This window comes from Podarcis vaucheri (genome assembly GCF_965113315.1).
Source record: "Podarcis vaucheri genome assembly, chromosome: 6".
NCBI lineage: Eukaryota > Metazoa > Chordata > Lepidosauria > Squamata > Lacertidae > Podarcis > Podarcis vaucheri.
Genome location: NC_138764.1, coordinates 51419033 through 51445866, shown reverse-complemented (window position 1 = coordinate 51445866; position 26834 = coordinate 51419033). Strand labels below are relative to the sequence as shown.

The following is a 26834-nucleotide window of genomic DNA, read 5'->3' as shown; positions in this document are numbered from 1 at the left end:
ACCAACACTCCTACAAAAGGGAGGGGAAACATTAGTAAGTATTCACAGAACATGCATCTAAGTTGCTGAAAAAAGGGACCAGTTGTTCCAAATGCTGCAATTGTGTGATAAAACAGACTGTTTTCTTGGAAATTGCTTGAAGATTTTCACTATAGGCACTATATTTGTTATATAAATGAATGAATAAAATTGTGGCACCCAGCCAGAAGGTATAGGGAGCAACTATAATTTGGGTATTCTGTCAAATTAAAGTTTATCTGTTTTCACAGGCCTTTGGAGAAAATGGCTGAAGGCCCTTGGTTTTTATCTTACACTCCTATTGTTCTTACTGTTTGATGAGAATTATAAATGAGGTACTTTTAAAAAAGAATGTGGCTCCCTGACTTTTATATGAATGGGGTAGCCCATTCTCTCTGCCAGCTCTCCAAACCATCAACTACCTCCTGGAGCCCTGTTCCCACTGCCCATGATCCTTACAGATGGAAATTAAACATGTGAAAGGATGGATCCACAGAATTGTGGCTGCAGCAACCAAGGAAAGCAAAGCAGCTGCCAGTTCATTTGTCTTTTTGGTCCCTGATTTAGCTCTACTACTCATTCACCCCAACCATCAAAGTAGGGGTAGGACTACCCCCTCATCCCTGACATTCAACATGCCTCCCACCATTCCTGCTTTCCCATTTTATGCCCTTGGGGAAGGGGACAGGGAAGGGAAGGGAAAAGGTCAAGCAGTCAAAGATGGAGCTAGGGGCACAGGGTAGGTTGGAAGCAGAGGAAGAGGCCGTTCAGGTGAGGGGCAGGCCGGTCAAATCTCAACTGTATCCAGCCCCACTGTTGTCAGGGGCTGGCAGGGTTCTAAAGAGTGTGTGGTGGAGGCAGGGGACCAGGGGAGTGACGCAGGAGAGGGGACCAGTGATTTATGGGGTGTCATACAACCCACAAGACAAGAGCCTGGGGAAGGAGAGAGAATCAGGGTAGTCTGAGGCAGAAGAAGGCACATAGAATGTGGCAGAGGAAGAAGGGATGGTTCAGGCGAGGGTCAGTAGATTTTCACTCACCCCATTGTCTCCTAGAAACAGGAAGGACTGGAAAAGGGAAGAGCATGGATGACTTCAATGCAGGATAAGTCTCAGGTTGTGGGCACGCAACCTGTCAGAGAAGGGTATATAAGCCAGAGGAGGGGAGGTGGTCCACACTGTTGCTGCAACTGCTTCATGGGGCCCAGACCTGTGGACAGCTGCATTCAGGCTAGAAGCATGTGAGTGTGTATATCCAGAGCACCATGGAAGCTACAGTGTTCCTCTTGCTAATGAAGAGTTAACTATTAGATGAGTGTCTTCCTTATCTGGAATGGATCATGACAGTTGTTTCTTAGAACCAGGAGGGGCTTGAAGAGGGAAGCACAGCAATGATTTCTGTGCAGAAGTCTCAGGCTGCATGTGTGCACTCCATCAGACAAGGGTACAGAAGCCTGGGGCAGGGGGGCAGGGTCCCACTGTTGTTTCAACTGCTCTAGCAGGCACAAACCTGGAAAACAGCTACATAGACATTAAAATTGTGTACGTATGTGGTAGACCTTAGAAGCTGCTGTATAGGTGTGCATGTTTTTGTCAAGAAAGAATTAACTATCTGCCATTTGCCTTCCTTGGCTGGGTGTGCACAGGACATGGGGGCACCCATTAACCATTTGACAAGCTTCCTCTGAAGAAAGCAGAAGGACACCAGTCAATGTCAAAGATGACATGTGCATGAGGCTGTATTTTTGCAGTGCTGAAAAGGAAGATGTGACATGACTATATGAATATAACGAACAAAGAAGAGAAAGGAACTGTGGGCAAAGCCAAGACTTTGTGCATGTTTAGCAGAGTGGGTCATGATATTAATTGATACACAGAGTATACAGAGAAGGGAGGCTTGGGAGAAAAGATAAGAATTTCATTGTTGAACATAGTGAACTTGACAAAGTGATGAAATATCTAAGGAAAATTATCCAATAGGCAGCTAGAGACACAGAACTGGATTAGACTAAAGTTCTGGGCGTACCAAGTATCAGGTGGTACAGAGAGCCATGGGATTTGATGAGGTGACCTAGGGGTGGAGTGTCATAGCACAGACTAAATAACAGACGCATAAGGGACCCTTCTTTTTATTTGCACCCTAGTCTCTGTTCCAGGAGTTTATAATGGAATATTTTCTTGCTGGTGTTGCTAAATTTGTTTGGATGCTTGATATATTGCATTGTAGTTTAAAATATCATATGGCATTGGAATAGTCACATTTGGCTGGTTTCTTTACATAATAGATCATATTTACAATTTATTTCCTTAGTTGTATCCCCTTTGGTCTTCTTATGTGATATTTTTCATTATTTCTAAATGCTTATCACATTAGTGAGATCCTCTTTCCCTCCATCCCACCCATATACTTTTAAAATACTGACATTTTGAAAGATATTTTGGTCCTCCCTTCTGATTAGACTATTTTCAAGTGACTAGCTTTTTTCTGTTATTTCCTTTTACCAAATACAGAAGCAGTTTCTTTTATTTCAATGTATTTCAGGGTTTGTGGCAAATTAAACATTAATCTTTCTCTGTAAATGTCAAGTGATATTTAAATGTTTTCCTGGCAGATAAATTATTATTAATATTAATGCAATAAAATTGCAGTTTTTGTCCTTTCTTTGATATTTACAAAAATACTAAGAATGTCAAAACAGTTCCATAGGAAAAAAAATCATTGGTCTACCATCCAGTCCACATTAGCATGAAAGGTTAAAATACAGAAAAGAAAAGAAAGAAAGAAATGCCAGTCTTAGAAAACTGTGTTCATATCATGAAAGGAGAAAAGTGAAATTCTGTCTCGCTTCCACATTGAATGTATCACTTTCGCAGCAAAATTGCCTTAGTAAAGTTCACTTTAATTTAAACCTTCTTTTTTTGTAATTCAGTGACTGCTTTAAAATAATGAAAGACACATTGTCATTCTCATAATTAGTTGCTGTTGTACTAAATGAGAAAAAAAAATCTGATCTACAATCTATACAAGCAAGGTCATATATCAAAACAGAAGTAGCTTCATATACAGATCTGCAAACAGTCCAAAAATACACAAGGCTTAGAATCGAAGCCTAGTAGTCATAATCAATTTTTAAAAAATTATGTAACCTCCACCTTCCTTTCCAATCTCTTTGACCGGCTAGATTTATCTCATATTCTATAGCCCTATAAATACAATTTGCTGTTTAGATGCAAAAGCAACTTCAGCACCAAGGACAACACAGTAAGGCAAAAGGCTATGAAAGTAGTATTATGGGGGGCCACTAGGGGGCGCATCGGAAGATGGCTGACAATAACAGCTCTCCGACCCACACAAGGTAATTTGGAGGCTATGATGGGAGTAATTAGCCTTCCTACTCCTCCCAGGATGGTGGGGGGACTGCCCTTGCCTGCTGTGCCCTATACCACCCCCGAATTTGTGGGGATGGGGGCACTAGGCACAAAGCCCTCCTGTGGGATTCCGGCACTCCTGGACGCCATCCCTGATCCGCGCCACTAGCTGCAAGAACTTCAAAAGAAACAATTTGGATGAAGGAATGCACATATTTCAAGGAAGGAGGGGGAGTAAAGACTGCTAACAGAAGAGATCTCTGATAAAACAAGACAAGAATAAATCATGAGAAGATACGCCAAGATACGGTATGGCAAATGACTGATGGGGAGGGGGGGAAACTTTCCTTTCTTTCCTTATGTGATTAAACAAGAATCCCCTCCCCTCACGAGTCAGAAATGTCGTTTTAAGAACTTAAGCTGTGGATTTAAGGCTGTGTGGAGATAAACCTTCGAACCAAAGCATGTTTTAAGAAGAGCGTGGAATGTATAAGAGCTTTGGAATGACGCAGTTAAAAATGCCGTCGCCATATTGGGAAGTTCTGTTGGAGGTCTTGGGTCTGGGAGGAGAAATAGAGAAATAGAGCTGCTTTTATATTGTGGGTGGAACTCCTCAGAGGGACTTAAGAGCGACAGTTTTGTGAGATTAATGATGGAAAGAGCGATGTTATCTATGAAGGCGATGATATATGGAAACCATCTCGATTTGAGGATTGGAAGAACGGAAAAATTCACACAGGAGTAATATTGGTGTTTATCGGCTTAAGGAGACTATCAGAAGAGATCATAAAGAAAAAAGAGAAAATATATGAACGAGATGTGATGTGGAAACAGCAAGATAAGACTGGATAGAATTATGAACTCTGTTTGGACTGATTTGGTCTGATTTGGACATTAATGCAGTAGCAAGAAGATGATCAGAATCCCCCTTCGGATCTTGAAATATGGGTCCCCCCAACAAAATTTAAAATTCGGCTTTGTAATTCGGAATTTATGTGATGTGATTTAATTTGATTTGATTGGCTGGTTAATAAAAATTATTTTTTAAAAAAGTAGTACTATGAACTTTAGCAAAGCAAAGTCAAAATTAATTTACATTTTATTTTTATTTAATTGCACTGACCATGGAACAAAGCATATAATAGCAATAAGTCATAAAATACATGTAAAGCTCACATTAATACTTATAAAACATCCCATAGCTGTATTTAGTTGGAAGCAGAACCCATTGGGAGAAGTTTAATGTAGTGCAATGGCAATTGATCTGTCAGTGCAAGCATTTCAACTTGCAAGATGGGATGATCCCCATCAGAAATATCCAAGGATGCAAGTAGACCCAGTCCACCCACAAGAATGTCTGTGTCTCCTTGCCTAGCCCCATCACTTGAGCCGAGAACCACTGGAGGTTTTTAAGCAGAGGTTGGATCTGCTTAAAAACCTCCAACGAAGGAGAGTCCACAACCTTCTGAGGGAGTCTGTTCCACTATCCAACAGCTCTTACTGTCAGAAAGTTCTTCCTGATTTTTAGTGGGAATCTCCTTTTCCTGTAACTTGAATCCACTGGTTCGAGTCCTATCCTCCAGAGCAGGAGAAAACAAGCTTGCTTCATCTTCCATGTGGCAGCCCTTAAGATATTTGAAGATGGCTATCATATCTTCTGTCAGTCTCCTCTTTTCCAATCTAAACATACCCAGCTCCTTCAATTGGTTTCCATACCCTTGATCATCTTGGTTGCTGTCCTCTGCACATGTTCCAGTCAGTCAATATCCTTCTTAAACTGTGGTGCTCAGAACTGGACACAGTATTCCAAGTGTGGTCTGACCAAGGCAGAACAGAGCAGGACTATTACTTCCCTTAGGGACGTGGGTGGCACTGTGGGTTAAACCACAGAGCCTAGGGCTTGCCGATCAGGTGGTCGGTGGTTCGAATCCCCGCGATGGGGTGAGCTCCCATTGCTTGGTCCCTGCTCCTGCAAATCTAGCAGTTCGAAAGCACATCAAAGTGCAAGTAGATAAAATGGTACTGCTCCGGCGGGAAGGTAAACGGCATTTCCGTGCACTGCTCTGGTTCGCCAGAAGCAGCTTAGTTATGCTGGCCACATGACCTGGAAGCTGTACGCCAGCTCCCTCAGCCAATAAAGTGAGATGAGCGCCGCAACCCCAGAGTCGTCCGTGACTGGACGTAGTGGTCAGGGGTCCCATTACCTTTTCTTACTTCCCTTGATCTGGACACTATACTTTTATTGATGCAGTCTAGAATATCATTAGCTTTTTTTCCTGCTGCATCACACTGCTGACTTATGTTAAACTTGTGATCTGCTAAGACCCATAGATCCTTTTCACACCTGCTACTAGTAAGCTTAGGTGCCCCCAATCTTATATTTGTGCAGCTGATTCCTCCTGCCTACATTTCTCCCTATTGAAATTCATTTTGTTAGTTTGGGCCCAGTTCCCCAATCTGTTAAGGTTATATTGAATCCTGAATCTGTCTTCTGCAGCATTAGATACTCTTCCCAATTTGGTGTCATCTGCAAATTTGATGAGCATCTCAATTTCTTCGTCCAAATCATTTATAAAGGCATTGAACAACAGGCCCAGGACAGAACCTTGCAGCACTCCACTTGTAACTTTTTTACAGGATGATTAGGAACCATTAATGAGTACTCTCTGAGTTCAGTCAGTCAACCAGCTACAATTCCACCTAACAGTTACCTTGTCCAGCCCACATTTTACCAGCTTCCTTGCAAGAATATCATGGGGGACCTCCAGTCTGCAGGGACCTCACCTGTTCTCCAGGATTATAGACAGAGGCTCTGAGATTACATCTGCAATCCCCTTTAGTATCCTTCAGCCCAAGAGAAGAGGAGCCAGTTCAGGCACCTTTTGGACCCAAATATTGACTCTGTGGGATTTATTCTACTGCTGCTCCCAAAGAATCTGAACCTCATCACCATTTTCAAATGATGGTAGAGACTGAAGTCAAGAGCTTCACTAGCTGTTTTCCTATCCCTGCCACCTGTGATTGAACCACTTGACAATTTATTATCTAATGGGGATAACATTACTTGCCAGTCTCCCACAAGCTACTTATGCAGATTTTAAAATCTTTTGCCATGTTCCTATCACTTGACAGGTCATTAGTCAATTTGAACCCCTTCTGGCCTTAGCACCACTACACACCATGTCAACTTCTTTAGTGCCTGACAGCTACAATTCAAAACTCAAGCTTAGTTTTGGAGCCTTGCATTCCTTTAATATTCATGTATTGGTTTTATAAGAGATTTGATATCAGCTGATTTATCCTTGAAAGGTCCTTAATTTTATTTATATACTGCCCTTTATCAAGTGATCCCAGGGTGGTGTGCAACACATTTTATGGAGAACAATAATAAAAAACATATTAAAAATCATAAAAAATAAATGGCATAACAGTCTCTGCCCCCACTCCCCAGCTTTACCAGGCCATAGATTATTTAATGGTGAAAGGCCTGGGTAAACAGGAACATTTTTGCCTGTCTTCTAAAAACATGTAATGATGGCACCAGCAAGCATTCCATAGATGGGGAGCCCCTTGGGGAGGGGGAACATTGAGAAGGGCCTCAAACTTGTGTGCAAGGTCCAGGTCGTTTTGTATGGAGAGAGGTAGTCCTTAATGCATTGAAGTCCTGAGCCATGTAAGACTTTATAGGTCAACATGAGCACTTTGAATTGGGCCCGGAAACTACCAGTAATTGGCAGCCAGTGCAGTTGGGCCAGGATACAGAGCTATGAGGGCATATTGCTACACGGCAAGCCCCCACCCCCATTTAATTATTTAACTTTAAGAAAACTATGCATAAAGTGCTTGAGTTTGGGTGATTTCAGAATTAGGAAAAGAGCAGGTAGCAATGTTGAGAGCTGCCATATATTTCTTTGCACAGACAGCTGACTTGATAGCAGCTGGTAGAGTCTTGAATTAGTTATCCTCTTCCTACCTTGATGGAGTTCCTTGCTGATGTCAGCAGCAGTTTTGGCTGTCTTGACCATGGATTTATATCATATGAGGTTTATATCATTCTGAGAACTGTAGATTTATGTTATGAGGTTACCTGAGTTGACCAACCTCATGTAGGGAACTGGCGTAGCAGCTAGTAACATAATCAACAGAGAACACAAGCTCTTACAAGAAAAATGAAACACAATATATCCCGTACATTAGTATTTGAAGGAAAAACATTGTTATCATCAGCTGATTCCAAACATTTGACAGAAAAAGAGGGGATAGCATGGTAGGATAAGATAAAAGCACCCACATTTGCTCAAAGAAAAAATGCAAACAATTCTGGGCACACAGGAATTATATCTGAAAACACTGAAAGACTGGCAAGATTATGTAAGAATAGCAAAGGGAAAAACAGAGTGCCTATATTTTAACAACAACAACATGGAGACAGGGGATTACATTTAACTTGACTTCTATCTTCGGGAAATTATTACACATTTCAAAAAAAACTTCAAGGAAGCAGCCTGTCAAGGGAAAAGGTGGGGCACAACAACAACAACAGTGGTAAAATAATCTGTTCATATTTACTGCAAAGCCTGCCCCAAAGTCTTGTGATGCCTAATATAATAAAACAAATATAAAATCCAATTAAAAATGATAAATAAACAGTCTTTTAACAGCTACAATGTTAGCTTCAAAATCTTGCTAAACAGAAATCCTAAATACCAACTTTCAATTTAGAACACTTTCAAAACTTGCCTAAGGTAGAACTAAGGTAGAACTATCACTGTGCAGCAGCTTCTGGGGCCTACTTATCATACCCTCCAACATTTCTCTGGTGAAAATAGGAATGTCCTAAGGAAAAGCAGGACGTTTTGGGATCAAATCAGAAACCAGAATGGCTTCTCTAAATCAGGGATGTTTCAGGAATCTAGGGACACTTGGAGCCAGATGGGTAGGGTGTTGTTGTTGTTGTTGTTGTTGTTGTTGTTATTATTATTATTATTATTATTATTATTATTATTAACTGCAAAGTGCCTATATGTTTGTTTAGTTGTGTCATCCATAAATACATATTAATGATTTAAACACTCACATGTAGAAATGTCAGTGGATTTCAGTCCAGTTCACAATTTGCTGAAGTGCACCTTCATCTGTCCCATTGAACCAGACCTCAGGAAAAAACCTAGATTTGTGGTTTATTCTGCAGAGCTATCAAGAAAGCTAGTTTGACTACACGTAGTACTTATACAGTGAACTAAGTACTGCTATCTTGCTTTAACAAAGTAAATACCATACAGCTTCAAAGTATGGTACCTCCACAACATTAAGTAAAAATGCATTTTTAAATGGTGCAGAAAATTACCGCACTTCCTGTATACTTGCAAACACAAAGCCACACACACAAACACACATCGCCCCCACTCCCAAGACCCCTTTTGTGCATTGAATCATACAGGAATCACTGTGTGGTCACTTCCTGCAATTTTTAATTGTCAAGTTGCAAGAATACCCCAAACTCATATTGTGAATCTGAGCACTGAAACACCTTTATACTAAAAAGCTGTAAGAATAAGTACCTGTGATGGGAAATGGGAAATGGATTGTACACTTCAAACATATTTGCTGAGAAATTACAGAAAAACAGCAAAGAGGCTTAGCAGCTGTTGATAAAAAAATAACAAGACTCAGTTACTAATGCGAAGAATGGCTTTGCTTGAGTCCCATGAATGGCAGATCCTCCAAGTTTCCCTATTTTCTAGGGTCAATCCCAGATTTCTGGAAGCTATCCTGGTTTCTGATTTGATCCCAGAATGTCATGCTTTTCTTTAGGATGTCCCTATTTTCAGTGGAGAAATATTGGTGGGTATGGTAGGACATCCCTTTTTCATCAGAGAAATGTTGGAGAGAATGGAGATAAGGAACTATACAACTTTTAGAAGATACCTGAAAGCAGCCCTGTACAGGGAAGTTTTTTTTAATATTTAATGTTTTATTATGTTTTTATATGCGTTGAAAGCTACCCAGAGCGGCTAGGGCAACCCCGTCAGAAGGGCAGGGTATAATAATAATAATAATAATAATAATTTATTATTTGTACCCCGCCCATCTGGCTGGGTTTCCCCAGCCACTCTGGGCGGCTTCCACAGAAACCAAAAAAACATTAAAATATCATACATTAAAAGCTTCCCTGAATAGGGCCGCCTTAAGATGTTTTCTGAATGTCAGGTAGTTTTCCATCACCTTGACATCCGATGGGAGGGCATTCCACAGGGCGGGCGCCACCACCGAAAAGGCCCTCTGCCTGGTTCCCTGTAGCTTCGCTTCTCGCAATGAGGGAACCGCCAGAAGGCCCTCGGCGCTGGACCTCAGTGTCCGGGCAGAACGATGGGGGTGGAGACGCTCCTTCAGGTATACTGGGCCGAAGCCGTTTAGGGCTTTAAAGGTCAACACCAACACTTTGAATTGTGCTCGGAAACGTACTGGGAGCCAATGTAGGTCTTTCAAGACCGGTGTTATGTGGTCTCGGCGGCCGCCCCCAGTCACCAGTCTAGCTGCCGCATTCTGGATTAGTTGTAGTTTCCGAGTCACCTTCAAAGGTAGCCCCACGTAGAGCGCATTGCAGTAGTCCAAGCGGGAGATAACTAGAGCATGCACCACTCTGGCCAGACAGTCAGCGGGCAGGTAGGGTCTCAGCCTGCGTACCAGGTGGAGTTGGTAGACAGCTGCCCTGGATACAGAATTGACCTGTGCCTCCATGGACAGCTGTGAGTCCAAAATGACTCCCAGGCTACGCACCTGGTCCTTCAGGGGCACAGTTACCCCATTCAGGACGAGGGAGTCCTCCACACCAGCCCGCCCCCTGTCCCCCAAAAACAGTACTTCTGTCTTGTCAGGATTCAACTTCAATCCATTAGCCGCCATCCATCCTCCAACCGCCTCCAGGCACTCACACAGGACCTTCACCGCCTTCACTGGTTCTGATTTGAAAGAAAGGTAGAGCTGGGTATCATCTGCATATTGATGGACACCCAGTCCAAACCCCCTGATGATCTCTCCCAGCGGCTTCATATAGATGTTAAAAAGCATGGGGGAGAGGACGGAACCCTGAGGCACCCCACAAGTGAGGGCCCAAGGGTCTGAACACTCATCCCCCACCACCACTTTCTGAACACGGCCCAGGAGAAAGGAGCGAAACCACTGTATAACAGTGCCCCCAGCTCCCAACCCCTCTAGACGGTCCAGAAGGATGTTATGGTCGATTGTATCAAAGGCCGCTGAGAGATCCAGCAGAACTAGGAAACAACTCTCACCTTTGTCCCTAGCTCGCCGGAGATCATCAACCAGTGCGACCAAGGCAGTTTCAGTCCCATGATGAGGCCTGAACCCTGATTGGAAGGGATCCAAATGGTCCGCATCCTCCAGGCGTGCCTGGAGTTGTTCAGCAACCACACGCTCAATCACCTTGCCCAAGAATGGAAGATTTGAGACTGGGCGATAGTTGGCCATACTGGCCGGGTCTAAAGATGGTTTTTTAAGAAGCGGTTTAATGACCGCCTCTTTCAGCGGATCTGGGAATGTTCCCTCACAGAGGGAAGCATTCACCACCCCGCAGAGCCCATCGCCCAGCCCTTCCCGGCTAGCTTTTATAAGCCAGGATGGGCAAGGATCAAGGAGACAGGTGGTTGGTTTCACTCGTCCAAGCAGCCTGTCCACATCCTCGGGGGTAACGGATTGAAATTGATTCCATGCAACTTGACCAGGCAGGGCTCTAGCACTCTCCCGCCCCAGCCCTGCTCCCACGGTGGTGTCTAGCTCCTTCCGAATATGAGTGATTTTATCTGCAAAAAACGTTGCAAAATCGTTGCAGGAGATCTTGGGGTCTTTACAAGGCCCCGATGGTAAAGGTGGTTCCGTTAAGTTGCGGACCACCTGAAAGAGTCTCCTGCTACTATTTTCTGCAGATGCAATAGAGGCGGTGAAGAAAGTCTTCTTCGCCGTCGCTATCGCCACTTGGTAGGCTCGACGTTGAGCTCTAACCTGTGTCCGGTCAGATTCGGAGTGAGTTTTCTGCCACCGACGCTCTAGCCGTCTCAGCGATTGTTTCATCGCCCTCAGCTCCGAAGAAAACCACGGGGCTGTCCGGGCTCCATGCAATCGGAGAGGGCGCTTCGGAGCCAGACAGTCGATAGCCCTGGTTAACTCCGCATTCCAGCGGGCCACCAGGGAATCAGCTGAAAGGCCATCAACATGGGATAAAGCATCCCCTACCACTCTCTGGAAACCATTTGGATCCATTAAGTGGCGGGGGCGGACCATCCGAATTGGTCCCACCTCCCTGCAGAGGGGAAGGGTCGCGGAGAAGTCCAGTTGCACCAGGAAGTGATCTGACCATGGCACTTCTTTATTGTCATCATCATCATCATCATTATTGAATAGGATGTCCCTATTTTCATTGGAGAAATGTTGGAGAGTATGGAATGACACTTGCACTGAAGAAGACACTGACAAACTGGAACGTGTCCAGAGGAGGGCAACCAAAATGGTCAAAGGCCTGGAAACGATGCCTTATGAGGAACGGCTAAGGGAGCTGGGCATGTTTAGCCTGGAGAAGAGGAGGTTATAAGGGGTGATACGATAGCCATGTTCAAATATATAAAAGGATGTCACATAGAGGAGGGAGAAAGGTTGTTTTCTGCTGCTCCAGAGAAGCGGACACGGAGCAATGGATCCAAACTACAAGAAAGAAGATTCCACCTAAACATTAGGAAGAACTTCCTGACAGTAAGAGCTGTTCGGCAGTGGAATTTGCTGCCAAGGAGTGTGGTGGAGTCTCCTGCTTTGGAGGTCTTTAAGCAGAGGCTTGACAACCATATGTCAGGAGTGCTCTGATGGTGTTTCCTGCTTGGCAGGGGGTTGGACTCGATGGCCCTTGTGGTCTCTTCCAACTCTATGATTCTATGATTCTAAGAGAAAAAGAATGTTCTTGATGGTGCAATAGCAGATGAAACCACAACAATGAAATGGGCATGACACAAATTACCTTGTGGTTTATGAACAAGAGTGATAATAATGTTTAATTTGGACACAAAATACCTTCAACATGAGCAAGCTTCTAACTGTACTTCCAGGAAGAAGGAATGGTGGATTGACTACCAAGTAAATACATTCACACTAAAAACAATTCTTTAAAATACACAGTGTTTGTGATGCCAAAAGTCCAATTACACCAGACACCACAGAAAACAAATAATTCTTCCTAGGTGCAATTCAGACTATTAATCTGTTGCAAAATGCTACCATATAAAAAAACACCTTTATATATTGTAGTAATTTACCTCCACTTTGTGTCATTATAGTTGATCCCAAAGTTCCTACTAGCTTTAGCAAGACCATGCAGCTATAATAGATGGTGTGCACCCAGTTTGTTTTTAAGAAATACAAACCCTAAATCAAAATTAGCATGGTAAAGGCTAAACCTAGAATGCAATTAGACCACTGAACAGAATCAATAAAGGCAAACGTGAAGAGTTATGTGCCTAATCAGAGGAATTTTATGTGCTTAACCAGTGGAATATTATGCTTCAAAGGTAACATTTTGTATTCAAATGAATTTTGAGCTTATCAGGAAAGATGTTAATAAATTATTTCCCTCTGAGTCTCATTACAGAGCATGTTCATCTTGAAATAGAGTAAAATTGCTGATTTTGCAGCAACAAATCTTCCTAAATAGGTTCTCTAACCAATATAATTTAAAGAAATAGAAAATATGGACCATTGTTTATTTCATGAAATCTGCCCAAAATGTATCCGTAGACTGCAGACAGCTAAGTCATGCTATGGGTCCCAATTACTCACTTTTGACTTCTGAACATCTCTTAAAAACTTTTTATGTTGATAGGTCTAAGTGGCTATTTAAAATTTAGTTAAGTAGATAGTCATTTTAATGATTGTTATGTACAGCCTTTTAATGGTTTTGTATGCTTTTCTATTATTCATTATTTGAAGAATTCCTATTGCACTTTTCAGGTAGACATCACAAAATGGTTTACATAAAATTATTACAACAGCCAGCATCATTTTAAAAAAAGAATCACCCACAATAGAATTATTTATTATTATTATTATTATTATTATTATTATTATTATTATTATTATTATTATTTTATTTCTTATTTCCCACCCATCTGTCTGGGTTGCCCCAACACTCTGAACGGTTTCCAACATAATATAAAAACACAGTGAAACATCAAATATTTAAAATTTCCTGATAAAAGGCTGCCTTCAGATGTCTTCAGAAAGTTGTATAGGTTTTTTTAATCTGTTTGACAACTGATGGGACAGCGTTCCACAGGGCGGGTGCCACTACCAAGAAGGCCCTCTGCCTGGTTCCCTGTAACTCCAATTCCCACAGTGAGGGAACCACCAGAAGGTCCTTAGAGCTAGATCTCAATGTGCAGACTTAACAATGGGAGTGAAGCTCTCCTTCAGGCACAGTAGCCAACTCCTAGGGGACAAGGTCCCTTCGGCCCTCGCAATAATATATTTGAGGGGGCCACCCCCACCCCCTAGTTCATGGGCACTGCCATTTGAATGATGTGCATGTGCCACATCATGTGATCGATTATGTGGGACGGGTATTACCTGTTAGGGCTTTAAAGGTCAGCATGAACACTGAATTGTGCTCTGAAACGTATTGGGAGCCAATGCAGATCTTTTAGGACCCATGTTTTATGGTCGTGGAGGCCACTCCCAGTCACCAGTCTGGCAGTCGCATTCTGTATTAGTTGTAGTTTCCGAGTCACCTTCAAAGAAAGCCCCACAGAGTGCATTGCAGTAGTCCAAGCGGAACATAACCATAGCATGCATAATTCTTGCATGTTAAGAAAAAGCTGTCACATTGCTTCTTCTCCCCTGCTCTCATGGAAAGATAGCCCTTCATATGCCCTGTGGGGACAGTTAGGGGGAGGGAAAGGCCTATTGCTTTTATATATAAATGAGTAAATAAATTCAGTGCTCTGGTCTGATTGTGGTGATACAAATAGCAATTTCAAGAGAACATAAGATGGTTTAACATATCAAAAAGGTTATAAAGTATTCAATTTTTTCAAAAAGCATTTCCTGAACAAATGTTTTCATTATCTAGGAATTTTAAAATAAAAGCATTATTCTTCCCCCTTTTTATTCCTACACAAGTGTTGGCAGAATATGGCTCATAAAATACTCATGAGCAGTGATTTTAATAGCATATTATCATCTTTCAGGTAGTTACTAAAATTAAATGAAGACTGAGTCACAACCAATCTTTACATTTCCTTCCCCATTTCCAGTTTTTTAATTAGCTTCCACTGTATCTATTATGCTATACATAGGCACAAATATATTACACAGTCCAAATGAACATGAACAATTCAAAATAAACACTGCTATATTTATTGGAATATTCACCATCAATATTCACGCAAACCACTTAAGAGTTTAACTATAAGTAGAATATAAATTATCCAACTAAAATAACAATAACTGCACATGCACATTTATTTCTGTGATTGTATTTTCAAGTGAAGTGTGTTATGGATTTCTTGATGCAAAACGTGTGTTTCTTCATGGTGCTTACATGAGCCCCAATTTTCACTTAGAGAATTACTTAGGAACCCCAAAGGTCATATAATCCAACCCCCTGAAATGCAGGAATCAAAGATAAAGATCTCTGGCAAATGACCATCCAAACGCTGTTTTGAAACCTCCAACTCAGGAGTGTCCACCACCTTCTGAGGTAGCCCATCCCACTCTTGAACAGCTCTCACTGTCAGAAAGTTTTTCCTAATGTTTAGATGGAATCTCCTTTAAATTTTATTGGTCTCAAATGTCACTGAACCAGGCTATGACAAATAACTAGTTTAGATCTATATCCTCCACATCCTATCCTGCTGTTTGACAGTGGAATGGACACCCTCGGAAGATGGTAGAATCTCCTTCATTGAAGGTTTTTAAGCAGATGGTCGGATGTCCATCTGCCACGGATACTTTAGTTCAGATTCCTGCATTGCAGGAGGTTGGACTAGATGACCCTCAGGATTCCTTCCAACTCTACAATTCTATGATTCTATGATACACACAAAGTGAGATTATATAATAGCAGTGTAAGTTCTATCTTACACTGAAATAGTAAAACATCGGGCATCTGGAAACAGGATGAGATGCTACAAAAAAGTAGTTATAAAACAATTTCCTTGAGTAGCGGTTGCAATATTTGTGAACCATCATAACAATTTCTTCAACATACTACTGTAAGGATATCTATCAAAGGCATTGATGTAACATTTTAAGCTAAAAATGATTATCATTAGGACACACTCAGTCAAAATGATGTGACGCTACCCGCAATAAGCTTGTTTTTCATGTGTGTATGTGTGAATATATACATAGAAAAGTCTATGCAGTTATTCAGACCTAAATAACCAATTTTGTCCAAAACTATTTTTTCAAGTGTTGCCCACTAAGATATGGGTAGTGCCTGCATGAAATTTTCAAACAACATTTGATGTTCATACAGTATTTCTGAGTGCTCAGGATAATTTATATACCGTAAATGCTCATCAAACAGCTGCAATAATTCTGCATATGCTGGGTGGGAAGCCTGTGCTTGAGATTGTCTAGAGACACCTATTGAGTTCAAGGCTATGAACAAGAGACACCCCACAATTCTAGAATACACAGTTCTAATACGGACTAAAAATTGCATGCAAACACATGTAACAGAATGCTACTTCTCAAAAAGGATAGGAACCAAATGATATCTAGAGCAAGTAAAAAAAAAGGGGAGTGGATAACATTTTTGTTGCCCACAATGGGTGAGGAAAGGGTGCACTTTGAACATTTACTTGCTGTTGTTGGTCCCTCAGATTCTTTGCTTCTATTATAATTGGTTTCAAAACAAAAATATAGCTAGTTAACTTTGTCATGTGTACTGCCCAACAAAAGATAGGTCATATTCTAGAGATTATACCAGCACCTAGCTGTATTAACTAGTTTAAATGTGCAACATTGTTTTTCACTTTACTATTATATAGATAAAATGGATAAATACAAGTTAGAAGATGATTGAAGGTTACTTACCATTTTAAAGTTAACAAGCTAGAAGAAAAATGAACCTTTACAAAGGCCAACTATTTTCAACATCATTACGGAGTATTTTGAAAGCACTCTGTTCTGAGCAGAAGTATCAAAACTAAAACTTATGACCTAACCAATACTTATTTATGACCCCCAATCCATTATGTTCAAATAGGGCAAAGAGACAACATTCCACTTTAGAAACTGCAAGAGTTTTCTGGAAGAAATAAACTAAATGTCAGAAAAATAATTTCATGAAACCTCTACCTCACAAGTAAAACACTAATAAGTGTTCAGAGTTGCAAAACATTTTAGTCATATATCTCTCAAAGATGTCACCTGAAGTCAAAATGGAAAACACCTTGCAAAATAACACCTAGAGAGCTGAAGAACAGTCAACTACACTACTCCCTGTAGACACAGAAATCTGTCCTATACTATACTTGTCATTCTAGACCACTAATGAGTACTGCAACTGGAAAGAGTTCACCTCTGATTTTTTAAACCAACAATATAAAGGATTGAACCTAGGACTTTCTGTTTACAAAGCATGAACAATGTTCCTTGTCCTGTGAATATTTATATAGAAAAGACTGGATAAAACCATTCTAGACAAAACCAATTTTATCTTGTTCCTGCAAACATCTAGGACTAAGGACTGACCCATCCTTTTCTGTGGGTCTTTAAAAATATTTATTCTGCTGCTACAACCTGCTGGGTGACATAGCATCTCACTTTCTTCCTGTTAGTAATGAATTGTGAAAGAATTATTTTGAGGTTATTGTATTATTTGTGATTATGAAACTGTTTTAAATTCTATATACATGGAGGTATGAAGGATAGCAATGCATTGCTGATGTATTTATTCTCTTGGTCTAAGCGTAACATATAGAGAAAAGTATAACAGAAATGAAATGGTGATGACAGTGGCCAGAATAATTCATCAGTGTTCCATATCTCTAGATTATGTCCACAGTAGTACAAGTCTGTTTATGCATGTTGAAGCAACATTCAACACATGATGTATACATTGGCAACATCCAAAACAATAGACTAATTGAAATCAATTCACCATGTATTACATTCTTGGTTATCACTGTTTATAAACGTTTTGTGGTCTAAGCTGGCAAGTTCATAGATGTCTGCAACATCTTATTGTTTTATAAACAACATTATACTTACCACTCTCAAAGCAGGCATCAAATATGAGATGTCCCTTTTTCGGTTGTCCAAAATACCCTGGTGGAACAGCAGTGCATTTGTTTAAGTTTCCTGTGATAATTTCATCTATTCCTATGTCACTACCTGTTGGAATAAAAATAAGTTAATTAGATATTATTGTAAACTTGATACCAAAATAGAACACAGAGATTATCTTCCTTTGCAGTTTTAATAGTTTGTACAGGTGATGAAACATAATACTCACTCATATGCTATGATGTTTTCCAAGTATATTCTATAATAGTATCTGATAAACAGCATTTCCCAGTAGCAATGAGATTTCAGGAGCTAATGATCTGGCAATGGCAATTACCTTGCCTCAACACCCCCCAATAACAGGTGGTCTAGAAACAAGGCCTTATTAGATAATGTCTTTTGCATAGGACCCCATCAACATGTGTGAGGCTAATTATTATTTAGAATAGACCCACTTTTGCACTGCAGAGCATGAAGTTCAGAGCTTTCCCTAAAGAGACAGTCACATCATATATTATAAACATTTTCCACAGCAAGACACTGTGGTAACCTGATTACCATCTCCCAGATCAGATGGCCAGCAAATTCAACCAGTGAATTGTGCACTAGATAAGGTGGTACACAAACATTAAAACAGAGCTCCTACAATGGCCTTTAAAATTCACAGCTACCATGCACAGCAGCTTCAATGGACTGCTGGTGGTGGCTAGTGTACTGTAATAGGGAATGGATTCAAGCATTTGTGCACCCCTGTGCTGGAATCCTATGAATTTTGTTCTAACCAAATGAACTGATAATGGAATAATACACATAGGGTTCATCCATATCACTGCATAAAATTGCTAAAATTCCAATCATGGTCAAATAAGTAGGGCCATGGGAGACCTCTTTTTCCATCTGCTAGTCAGCCATCCTATGGCTGCAGCATGCAGCCCTCTGTTTACTTACATTAACTACTATTTTCTTCTCCCTTTGTAAACAAGAACTCACATTCTCAAATGATTCAGTGTCCTAACTGGGAATGTTGATTTCAGAAAAGCATATATTGGGTTAATTTGACACACTGCTTTTATCGTGTAAATATATAGTTACATTTATATTCAATTACGTGGGGAAATCAACTGTTAATTTAAAATGAACACATACGCTTTTGGTTAGAAATTAGAGGATTACCTAATTCATTTCTCTAATGTTTCACAAATGCTCCTTGTGTACATGTGCATAGGTAAAACACTGTATACAACTAGAATATTGGTTTAATCATATACACAATCACACAATATTTTATCAATACATGTGTTCACAGCAGTAATAAAACATGAAGGAACTGAAAGCTGCAGCAAACAGTGCATGCATAGCAGTTGTTTGAAAAATAAAAAATAAAATAGAAACAAACAAAACAGAGCAGGATTTCTAATGCATTGGCTCCACTTTGCTAGCACAACTAACTCCAAATGAAGACCATTCTGAAAGCATCCCTAAACCCAGGCAAATTATCTGGGAGTTCATATCTATGGAAAGCACAGCATTTCCTTTAAGAAAACTGTGGTGATTTTCCTACTTGCTTTCTCTCAAATACCAAACCTGATGCACAGATGCCAACATCAATTGCTCTACCAAAAATTATTTTTCAACATCAGTAAAAGCAAGAGTGTAGCACAATTACTTTCAATACTTCTGAGACTGATTACTTTTATATCCTCTTCAAATTAGAATTTGGAAAGACTTTGATATCTGTTAGTTTTTGTTTAACCAAGTTAGTTAAATATAATGCATGGTTTCTTTGCAACAAACCTAGAACCTCTTTAATGAAATCACTTGAGAATTTGGTCATTTGTGTTTTATTTTATCCAGCTCATACTTATTATAACATCACTACACTTTTCTGTAAAAGAAAGATCCAAACTACAGCAGTCTAATCTGACAAAGAATGTAACATTTCCTTCTACAGAGAGTGTACAGCAAAGTAGACTTTAATAGGACTAAATCAGAAAGAACTGCTATTGCTAAACTATTACTCTTGCCAAAGTCTGCAATCACCAGTCTTTTCCTTAATCTTTGGAAAAGAAAAGTGGTTTAAAATAGCAAAAAGACAGGGCAAATTATCCTAAAATGTACTTTACTGAAAACACTGAGAAGTGCTTAAGTCTGCATGGTATTCAGGAACAGAGCTTGAAACACTGTGTTCTTTAGCAATATGAACGAAACTGTTTCAAGGGCCAGTTGTTGTACATAACTGTTCCTCTGAGTAAGTTAACCCTTCATATTTTTTACAGGGTCTGACCCAACACTATCCCCCAGGTGGGGCCTCAGAGGTAAAGACCTAGCACCATTGGAAAGATGGTTGAAGAGGTTATTTTCTCTGGGCAGGACTTATGAACCATCCCACATCTAACTCAAGGCTGGGAGATCTTTTTTTCTGTAAAGGACCATACAGTGGTACCTCGGGTTACAGACGCTTCAGGTTACAGATGCTTCTGGTTACAGACTCCGCTAACCCAGAAATAGTACCTTGGGTTAAGAACTTTGCTTCAGGAGGAGAACAGAAATTGTGCAGTGGTGGTGTGGCAGCAGTGGGAGGCCCCATTAGCTAAAGTGGTACCTCAGGTTAAGAACAGTTTCAGGTTAAGAACAGACCTCCAGGACGAATTAAGTTCTTAACCCGAGGTACCACTGTATTCCCTTTGGGTAATCTGTAAGGGCCTGCTTTCCAGCAGCAAGAATGTTCACTTCCCTTTTCCATAGTCATATTTTCAAGAGAAGGGATTCAAGGGAAGGAGGAATTTAGTATCTGCCCTAAGCTAATTTAAGATGTTGTTTAGGATCAGCAAATGATAACAATACAAGCAGAAGTAAATCCCAGAGGATTTAACTTACTCTCATGTACAATGAATATGATCTCAACCTTAATATGTTAACAGTAGGTACAAAGCATTATCCAGTTTTGATTCCTTTATAACATTACTTCCAGTAGGCTAACTGTATTACTGTAGCCACAACAACAATTTTGTTAGTTCACATTAAAGACTAAATATTATGGGATATACTTTTGTGGATCAGAGCCCACTTTATCAGAAACATGTAATGCTGTTCTCAGTTGGCAGGTAAATATACAAAGGGGTGGGTGTGGGTTTGTGGGTGCCAGATGATGGGCATAACCAATGGAGGGCAGAGGGGCAGCTTCCCCCTACCTCAAGCCATAAAAATTATTGAAAATCATTGAAAGTACTCAGTTAACTAAGGTTCTACACACACCCCAGCAGAAGCCAGCCTCCCAACCCAAGCCTGCCCCTCTTAATGTCACCAATTTGGTGGTATCGTTACCCGTGATTTTTTTTTTTTAATCCTAACAAAAATCCTATGCCTATGTGCCAGACCCCTCTAATCCCTGGATCCAGCAAGTGTTAAAATACAAGCCAGGTTAGCTTCCTCATGAGGTAACTGCCTGGGGGATGGGCCAACAAGGGAAACAAAGGAATGGGAGACAGCAAATGGGTGGGGCTGCTCCCCCAGCCTGAAGTTAGTGAGAAGGACAAAAGGCAGAGTTTAGAGCTGAGTTTGCAGTGATGTGGGCCAGAAGCAAAGCAGCAAGCACAGAGAGCGAGCCATGCTGTGACTAAGAAAGAAATAAGACCCATTTGGAGTGTTAATACTGTAAACACCTTCATCACAGGCTTAAGGTGTAATAAACCATGTAACATAAAGACCCATGGCCTCTGCTGTGCCTCATTTCCAAAAGGAAACACAAACCCTGGGTAAGGGCCAAGAACCCCTGGAATCTTGTACCACTCAGCAATTGGGGTGGTGTGCAACAACACATACACAAAAGAAAACTGAATTCAGTAGCTTTATCTAGAAGTTGGAGAAAATGTTCCTCTGAGAATAAAACAGAATCTTCAGGTAGTATAAAATCCTTTCCCTCCAGTTTAGGATCCCACTGTTGAATAGCCAAATTCAATAATTTATATTATATCATTTGAATATGGTGGTATAAGTTTTGTTACTTTTTTCTACACCCATGTGGACAGAACCTACCAACTAAAGATAACATTTGATGCAGCTGATGAAGTGTACTTCAGCCCATAAAAGTTTATGCCTTAATAAATTTGTTAGTCCACAAGACTAATGTGCCACAAGACTCTTTGCTGTTGTTTTTATACGACAAAACAATCTAGCCAACAGAGTTTACCACTTCAAAGGAACAATTAAACGTTAAGATAAGGGAGGGTAAATGTGTGGCTTGAAAAGTTCCAACAGGTTTGGAAAGCATCTCAAATGATAGCCAGACAAGAAGACAGTTGTCAGTTACTTTGAAATCCACATTTCCTATGGTTGTTACTACCCCTATTGCAACTACAAAAATCAGTTGGTTTTAAAAGTTACTTACTTGGTGAAAATTAGATCCCCAGACTGTTACTGGCCTCACAAGAGGCCTTTTTTGTTTTGAGTAAGAGAGGGATAAATAAGAATGTCAGTCCCTATAGGCAACAATCCAGACTTTGTCCCTTCTTCTCACCAGTCTATAATCCCTGCACACTGTGCTGTTTACACTAGTAGTTTCCAAAATACTAGTTCTGGCTATCATTTTATTGTTCTTTATTTCCTTATATGCTTTCTATGTGGTATTTCAAAGAAATTTGCACTATAATAAAGTATATTTACATATACATAAATATTTAAAACAGATACATATATAAAAATAGTTTAAAACAATTGTGTGTGTGTGTGTGTGTGTGTGTGTGTGTCTATCTATCTAGTTTAAAATAAAAACAGCATATACTTAAAATCAATTTCCAATACAGATACCAGCTAGTATTGTGTTTCTGTGTGATGCATGGACACTATAAAATACATGGACACAAAATCTAAGGAAGGTAACAAGGTACAATTTCACATAAAGAGACATGGTGCCCAGGAGACTACCACTAGTAGACACTGAGAGTAGTAATACACAAAGAAGGTGACTTCCCCAACAAGATATCAAACCAAGAAGATCTTCTTTAGATCTTCCTGAAATGATGGAGAACCTATGGCTCCCCAATGTTGTTGGATTACAACTCCCACCACCCTTGACCATTAGCTATGCTGGCTGGTGCTGATGAGAGTTGATGTGCAACCACATCTAGAGTCATAGATTCACTATTCTTGCTATAAAGCCTGCAGCAGAGACGGAGAGGAGAGAAAGCACACCACCACCATCTCTGCTGACAAGCCAGCTCCTATTTCTATCAATTGTCATCTAGCAGCAGACATTTCACCATGATGCAAAAGAAATGAAAAGGTTCATTCCATTAGCTCTGCTCTGAGGGACCAGAAACTATAAGTTTCCCACTCCTCACATTATCTCCATTTCAAGTGGTCCTTACAAAACCTTCTGCCTGACTTTTGCTTTTTTCCTCCTCCCTTCCAAACACATTTGTGTCATGTCATTAGGATGATAAGCCTGAGTGCAGGGACTGTCATATTACTGATCTTTGTAAGTCTCTCTGGGAACCTTTTTTGGCTGAAGAGCAGGTTAAAAATGCTTCAGATAAATAAATAAAAGTCTTGATTCCACAAGCAAAATGTCAATCCTCTTCCATATGATAAAAGAAAGTGAGCTGCTACCAAAAACTTAGGCTTCAAGCAGTACTCCCACAAGTCTCTTTTAAAAGACAGCATCATTAAACTCATCCCTGCATAACTGAGGTGGAGTATGACCTCACTGCAGGTAGACTGTGTTCTCCGCTTTAATTTTTTTTTTAAATCCAAAGAAACTGAAGATAACTAAACTTCTACCCCCACTTCAAGTTAATGAAATTCTAAGACATTCCTCCAGATGTGAAGGAGAATGGCCCTGATATATAGCAACTACAAAAAGTGCCAAAGTGTCATGTTAACACTGCTAGGCTTAATTGGCACTGTAGGGCAATGTTTACCTCAGTAGAATGAGAAGGAAATTATTTAAAAGCACATAATAGCAATGAATGGGGAAACTGCACTACAATAATGGCCTAGACACAGTCAAAGAGGTCCAGTGACACTCATACAACATGGTATTGGGGAAAACCTCTATAATTCCAGCACACAAAATGCAATATTCTGTTGCAAGGAAAATGCAATACCCCCACAAAAGAAGTGTTATCTTGATAAAATAGATTAGATCCCCTTGAAATATGGGACTCTCTCTACATTTACTGCACATGTCGATATAATTTTTTTAAGGGCCCAACTCACCCCCCTTGCTTCAGATTTTTTTTTTTTTTTACAAAAAATGAAAATCCATTTTATGTACAGTGATGTAAGATCTGAACAAAACTCTTTAGGGTGCAGTCCTGCAGACAGTAACCTTTGAACAATGAATAATAATAATAAGGACTTATTTCTAAATAGACATGTCAAGGATTGCAGTGTCTGCCAGTTTGACATTCTAATATACATCTAAAAATGTAAACTGTACTAAATTAGTAAATATGTGGAGCCTTCGAGAAAAACTAGAACTCAGGAGGGTCAAAATGCATTTTATTCATGGCAGCATATGTATGATTAGGCACTGCTCACAAAGCGTGAAGATGGTGCAAAATAGATCTGATGCTAAATATGAGATTTACAAAGTTGTGTGAACAGCTCTCCTCCCTCTCATGCTTTTACTAATTTTCACACCTCTCTGCATATTTATATACAGCACCCAACAGAGCAAGATGTCTTTCTCTCATTCAAAATGCCCTACTCTGACGCTATAAAAGTTTGCAAGTTCACACCCAATTGAGAGCAAGCAACTTAATCCCCATCAGTAGGATTTTCATAAAATTATACATCAGTATGTTACCTTCAGAGGACAAACATTAACCTCTCAATACCTCCTTCCTCTTACATATTTGAACTGTCAGCATGATCCCTTTTAAAAACGACTGCAATCCGATGCACATCTGGAAGGAGCAAGTCCTTCAGCAACGCTTTCCTCTGGGGTTAAACATAATCAAACTCCTCCAGACTGGGCTGCGATTTCTGAAGGACGGAGCAACCCTAAACATGTTTCCTCAGCTCCCCTGGATTGCAATCCCAGTGGATCCCCGAATTGCTTTTCTGGCTGTTTTCTGGCCCTCGTCGACTCCCCACCACCATTACCTCATACCTTGTGAAATGTGCCCTAAACCTCCCTGTGTCCTAAACCTCCGTTCTCCTCAGCTGGGTGTTTGTGCCTAGGCTAGCGGGGGCCTCCTTTTCTGCCTCACCAAAGTGGGGGTCTGACCCCCCAGATATCCCCTTTATGAGCAGGCTTCCTTCCGACCCCCGCATCCCAGCAGGGCGACGCTTCCCTTGCCTTCTTGGCAGGTCTTCCTCACACAGCTCCTCCCGTCCCCCCACAAGGTCGTCCCCCGCCAAAGCCTCAGCGGGGCCCCAAGTTCCCTCGGTGGTTCCCTCCGCCAAGGCCGCGCCTCCCTGCCGCCTAAACGACGACTGTTTCCACCGCCCGTCGCTCGCTTCCATAGACTCCAGCCAGCTCTTTTCGCCTCCCTCGCCCCCCGCCCCTCAACCCCACGCCGCCCGGGACTGCTGCTAGAATAATAACTGACCCGTTTCTGCCGTCTTGCTCCTCTCCGCCATGTTTGTTTTCATCCCTTCATTCCCTCCCCCTCCCTCCGCGAGACGCTGTCCGGACGTCACCATGGCAACGCACGTCACAGCCAGGGGAGTCCCCCTTTTCTTTTGCTCCTCCTGGAAAGCTGAGCGGCGCGAGGGAGGGGAAAGGGGTTAACAAGAGCCCAGAGAGGCGACCAGTTCCAGGCGACTCTCTGAGGAAGGCTCATGTCCAAAGGCACGCTAGCATGGGAAGGAATAAGCCCCGTTAAGCACAGTGGAGGTTACTTGCAAGTGCACATGATGCCACAGGATCGAGCCGCGTGGCTAAATATCTGTGCCTAAGCTTTGCCATGCTTACTCGGACGTTAAGCCCTACTGAGTTCAACAGGAATTTCGCACCCATCACCCGAACTTCACGATAACCCTTTCCGAATACACCCTGTGCTTGGGGTTTAAGGGACGAAACTCCAGTCATAGGCGCCAACTCTGTAGGGTGGAGGAATCCGGATTTATGTATAAACTAAACAAGCTATAGCTTAGGGCCTCGCTCTCTTGGGGCCCCCCAAAAATTTTAAAGGAAAAAAACCGTGGATGTACATTTCCAAAATATAAGATAAAAAAACAAAAAAAAATAAAACCTTCACACAGCAACAGTGTTGTGTGTTGTGTAGGCTCCTATGATGTTAGTTATGGGCCCCGCCTGCTAGCCTGCTCCCCAAAATATCACTGGTTTGCTTGTTTCTATATATGTATAGGGTGCCTACATTCTGCAGGTGCAAATGGCTTTAGATACCTGTTATGTCCATAAACTACCATATAGCATATATTCAACACAGAAAACAGTGACAATTTGTTGTTGACAAAGGACAGCTGGACATATAAAGGGCCCCATTACCTTCAGTAGCTTAGGGTCTCATGAAACCTAAATCTGGCCCTGGGTTCAGGGGACTAAACTCCAGTCATAGGCACCAACTCTATAGGGCTGAGGTGTCTTCAGCCCCTCCCATGAGCCCCCCATTTCTGTTGGGACGGGGCTGAGTCCCCATTCTTGAGGGGGCAGAGGAGGCCGAGTGCGACAGTCATGCACATGACTCACATTGGAGCCCCCCTAAATCCAGGGCACCCCTCCCACCGTGCTGCCACCCCCACGTGCTCACACCTGCCATCGCCACCGTCGCTCCCCAGCCAAAGTTGATGGGCACTGCCATTCAATATTTACCGGTATATGCTTATATATCTGTCACATAATTATGATTAGCAATCATGGTGCAGGAATATGCTATGCACAATTGACATGACAAATCTTGATAATCTGTCCTTCCCTCTGTGTTGGAAGTCTTGGCTGTTTGTACAAAATGCCCTTAAACTGGTTTCTGCTTAGGTGCTCTAAGTTTGTGGACATGTGTGGACTGACAGACGTAGACCCTTTCCATATACCTTATTGAATTATACAGCTTTGTGAGTTTATTGGCTTCAGAGTTATTCAAGATCCCATCCTCTGTTGCACAATGTGAGGGCAGAAAGTGGGTGGAGGGAAGCCATCTTGGCCTGTCCTTTGACTCCAATAGGAATGTTTTAATACTGTCTCCT

General features: G+C 41.2%; 1 protein-coding gene across 2 annotated transcripts in view; it reads right to left on the bottom strand.

Annotated features, from left to right (window-relative positions):
* LOC309534535 (BEN domain-containing protein 5-like) overlaps positions 1-25802 on the bottom strand; it is a 730363-nt gene extending 704561 nt beyond the window's left edge. Inside the window, exons 1-2 of one of the 2 annotated variants that reach the window (XM_082226761.1) lie at positions 25238-25802; positions 17667-17789 (exon numbers count right to left, since the gene is read on the bottom strand). In XM_082226761.1, coding sequence (XP_082082887.1) covers positions 17667-17789; positions 25238-25331 — 217 coding nt within the window. In that variant the 5' untranslated portion in view covers positions 25332-25802. The remainder of the gene's footprint in view (positions 1-17666; positions 17790-25237) is intronic. The other variant, XM_082226765.1, reaches the window with a different exon arrangement.
* Between the last annotated feature and the right edge of the window lie 1032 nt (positions 25803-26834).